This window comes from Myotis davidii, unplaced genomic scaffold (assembly GCF_000327345.1).
Source record: "Myotis davidii unplaced genomic scaffold, ASM32734v1 scaffold399, whole genome shotgun sequence".
Taxonomy (NCBI): Eukaryota; Metazoa; Chordata; class Mammalia; order Chiroptera; family Vespertilionidae; genus Myotis; species Myotis davidii.
In genome coordinates this window covers 4736129-4740338 of record NW_006292094.1, presented here as the reverse complement: position 1 = coordinate 4740338, position 4210 = coordinate 4736129, and the positions used below count along the sequence as shown (strand labels likewise).

General features: G+C 61.4%; 1 protein-coding gene across 1 annotated transcript in view; it reads right to left on the bottom strand.

Annotated features, from left to right (window-relative positions):
- The window catches only part of ZNF853 (zinc finger protein 853), a 5943-nt gene extending 1739 nt beyond the window's left edge, over window positions 1-4204 (bottom strand). Inside the window, exons 1-3 of the mRNA XM_006765479.2 lie at window positions 4146-4204; window positions 3046-3163; window positions 5-1227 (exon numbers count right to left, since the gene is read on the bottom strand). Coding sequence (XP_006765542.1) covers window positions 5-1227; window positions 3046-3163; window positions 4146-4157 — 1353 coding nt within the window. The 5' untranslated portion in view covers window positions 4158-4204. The remainder of the gene's footprint in view (window positions 1-4; window positions 1228-3045; window positions 3164-4145) is intronic.
- Between the last annotated feature and the right edge of the window lie 6 nt (window positions 4205-4210).

Sequence of the window (4210 nt, the reverse complement as noted above, 5' to 3'; positions counted from 1 at the left end):
CTACAGCTGATGGCGGTAGGGCCACAGCTGGTGGCAGTGGAGCCACAGCTGGCTGCAGCGGGGCGACGGCCGGCAGCACCATGAGCTCCTGCAGCACCACGTAGCCCGGGGGGCCCACCATGACAGGTCCCGAGGCGCCAGGTCCTGAAGCTGGGCCTGCCCCTGCAGTGGGCACCAGCTCCAGCTGCAGCTCAGGTGGCACGGGGGTCAGCTCCAGCTGCATCTCCTGCTGCTGTTCCAGCTGCTGTTGCTGCTGCAGGTGCTGCTCCAGCTGCTGCAGCTGCTCCTGCAGTTTGAGCTGCAGCTGCCGCTGTTCTTGTTGTCGCTCCAGCTCCTGCTCCGACTCCATGTCCACTGGCATGAGCTCCAGCTCCACCTCCTCCTCCTCCTCCGGCTCCAGGGGGCGGCGCTGCAGCTGCTGCTGTTGCAACTGTTCTTGCTGCTGCAGCAACAGCTGCTGCTGTAACTGTTGTTGTTGCAACATCTGCTGTTGTAACTGTTGCTGTTGCAGCAGGTGCTGGTGTAACTGTTGCTGCTGCAACAGCTGCCGCTGTAACTGTTCCTGCTGCTGCTGCAGCAGCTGCTGTTGCTGTAACAACTGCTGCTGCTGTAACTGTTGCTGCTGCTGCTGCAACAGCTGCTGCTGGAGCTGTGCCTGTATCTGTGACTGTCCTTGCTTCTGCTGCTGCTGCTGGAGCTGGGCCTGCTGTCCTGACCGTTCCTGCTGTTGCTCCAACTGCTGCTGCTCTTGTCCTGGCTGCGCTTGTGACTCTCCCTGCGGTTGCACCAGCTGTAGTTGTGGCTTCAGGGGCTCCGGTGGCACCGGCCGGGGTTCTTCCTGGAGTCCTCGCTGCGGCAGCAGCGGTTCCTGCTGTTGCTCTGGCGCTTGCTGCTCCTGCACCTGTGGCGCTGGTGGCAGCCGGGACTTCGGTCGCGGATGTTGCCGGGGTTGGTGCTTTTCTTGTCGTTCCTGCAGCTGTTCTTGTCCATTCTGCTGCCGCGGTGGCTGCAGTGCTGATCGGCGTCCCGATGGCGGGTTCTGTGGCTGCGGCTGTCGTGGCTGTTCTCGCTGCGGCGGTTGTTGCAGCTCTGGCTGCGGTTCCTGCTGTGCCGCCTGGGCCTCCTTGGTGCCCTTGCTGACTCGCTTTGGGGCTGAGATGACTGGCCGCAGCGGGCTGGTCCTCTCTGGAGCCTCTTCCTCCTGGCTCTCACTCCCACCGCTGCCACCTGGAGGGGAGATGGCAGAAAGTCAGGAGAGAAAGCTCTAGCGACGCGGTTCTCAACCTGTGGGTCGCGACCCCTTTGGGGGTCGAACGACCCTTTCACAGGAGTCACCTAAGACCATCAGAAAACACATATATAATTACATATTGTTTTTGTGATTAATCACTATGCTTTAATTCTGTTCAATTTGTAACAATGTAATTGGGGGTCAGCACAACATGAGGAACTGTGTTAAAGGGTCGCGGCGTTAGGAAGGTTGAGAACCACTGTTCTAGAGGCAGCTCTTTGGGCCAGACCCTCAGGAGGGACCCAAAAGCACTGGATCGGTGACAATGGCAGCATGGCAGAAACTGAAATGCCCAGAGGTGAGGGTTGACTTAAAAATGCACCCCAGCCCTGGCCCTTTTGGTTCAGTGGATAGAGCGTCAGCCTGCAGACTGAGGGGTCCCAGATTTGATTCCTGTCAAGGGCACATGCCCAAGTTGCGGGCTCCATCCCCTGTAGGGGGCGTGCAGGAGGCAGCCGATCAATGATTCTCTCTCTCATCATTAATGTTTCTATCTCTCCCTCTCCCTTCCTCTCTGAAATCAATAAAAATATATTTTTTTAAAAATGCACTTCAAAGACTGAAAGTCACATCACTCTGGACCCTAGTCCCTGACCCCTTCTCTGGGCTGCGCCCCCCTCCCCATAGGCTCCATGCTTGGAGGTTGGCAGTGACACCACATGGGTGCCCGGGCTCCCCACCATTTCCCAAGAAATCCTGGTGCCTAGTCATCACCCGTGGGAATCAGTGAGCCAGCCCTCCATTCCAAGCCCACGCTGCACTCTGACCTCGGTTAGGGTCACACCTGCAACGAATGAAACTTGCTTTCTCTGTAAATAGGAAGGATTTCTGTAAAGCTGCTGGAAGTGCTGCCACAAGTGGTTTCTACAAGAAACTGAAGTTCCAGCAAGAACACAAGGTTCCAGTGGGAAGTCCTGAGACCCGAGGGCTCCCCTCCGCCCTGGCTCTGAGTTAGCAGCTGTCCAGCCTCCTGCAGGCGCAGCGCCCTTGTCTGTAAACGGCTTAAGGATGCCCACCCTGCCAGCTTCCTGGGAAAGCAGGACGCGCCCTGGCACAGCCCCTGGCACATGGAAGATGCCTGAAGAGTCCCTCGCCCTGTGGGCGGGGAACTAGTTTGCAAACTCACAGCCAGTTTGGAAATGTCAAGGCTACAACCAGCTCCATCTGAAACAGCCTGAAGACCGGAAGTGTCTGAGGCTGGGGTTCTGGAAGGGAAAGGACGCACCCCCAGCCCCACGTGAACATGGGGACTGGCCAGTTCCTTAACCTCCGAGTGTCTCCATCGAGGAGACAAAGCCTCTCCAGGGAGCCTGAGAACGGAGAGGACGGACGCACAGCCCGGCGTGGAGCCAGCGGAGCGGAAGCCCTGCTGACCAGGGCCCACTCCGGCCGGGTCACCCCCTGCACTGCGACCCTAGGCAGGGCCTCACTGGGAGCCCCTACTGGGCTGGCAGAGACCTAAGAGGCCTTCTCCATCCCCAAGTGTGCCCTCACCATCACATGTTCATTTTCGTAATGGGAAGCAGAGGTTTGATTTATAAAATTTTGCTTTCTGGTCACTTTCCCAGGAAGATACTGATTTAATGAAACCAAGAAATAATTTCCTTCTAGGAAACGATTCCTAATAACCAGGGGGTGCCCTTCCAGACAGTACGCTGCCCGCCACCCTCCAGGCCCCTCTCCGCACGGCGGCCTGGGGCTGGGGGCCTGAGGACCGTCTCCTGGTTTAGGTCAGAGGCCCCCCAGCCCCTCACCTGAGAGGGTGTCAGACCCCGCGTCCCCATCTTCCAGACACCGGGGCTCCAGCGCGAAGGTCTTGGGCGCCGGCCCCAGCTCCATCCTGGCGGTCAGACGAAGACTCCCGGGAGCCGGCTGTGCTGAGAGGAAGGCAGGAAGCCGTCAGGGGGCAGTGGGCTGTGAGCCCAGCCCCGGCACTGACTGCCAGGGAACCCCCAGATCGGAGTCAGCCCCCCAGAGCCACAGCTCCACCCCTGTTGAAAGGAGGTTCCTGCGTCTGCAGCTGGGAAAGGGAGGTGCTCCGCACAGAGGTCGGCGGTCCTTCCCCGTGATGTTTGCCGGAGCTCACGCGCCTCGTGCCTGGGACAGCCCTGCCCAGCTCCTCCCGGGGAGGGAAGGGAAGGGGAGGGTGGGAGGGGAGGGGAGGTGGGTGGGAACCGGACCCCCACAGGGACTTGTGGGAAGTTTGCAGGAAACAGACTTGTCCAGCTCAGGCCCCCTGCTCTGCTCAAGGCCCTGACAACTCTCTTCACTCTCTGGTCTCCTGCCTCTGACCGGATTCACCCGGCGTCCCCACGTGACCAGAGGCCACGGGTCCAGGCCACCTGTGTCCCGGTGCCGGCTCAGCTCCACGGAAGGCAGCTTCCAGCGCTACCAGCCTGGCCGGCCGCCTGCCCCTGGCCCTGCGCGTCGGGCGCCTGAGGTCTGCGGGGTTCTTGCCTCTCGGAGTCCTCCCCGCCGGGCAGAAGGGTCCCCACATCCTGTCCTCCCTCCCCTCCACCCCGCCGGGCAGAGGGGTCCCCACATCCAGTCCTCCCTCCCCTCCACCCCGCCGGGCAGAGGGGTCCCCACATCCAGTCCTCCCTCCCCTCCACCCCGCCGGGCAGAGGGGTCCCCACATCCAGTCCTCCCTCCCCTCCACCCCGCCGGGCAGAGGGGTCCCCACATCCAGTCCTCCCTCCCCTCCACCCCGCTGGGCAGAGGGGTCCCCACATCCTGTCCTCCCTCCCCTGGATCAGGATGACCCCGGGTCCAATAGCCTTTTGGAGCCCAAGCCCTCTTAGCCGAGAGCTCCGAAGAGAAGCGCCGGCTCGCCCCGCGGGCCTCCCGGCCTCACCTGGTGCGGCATTTCCTGCTTCTCCCGCGGCCTGCACGGCCTGCGCGGGGAGGTGTGGTCAGCCG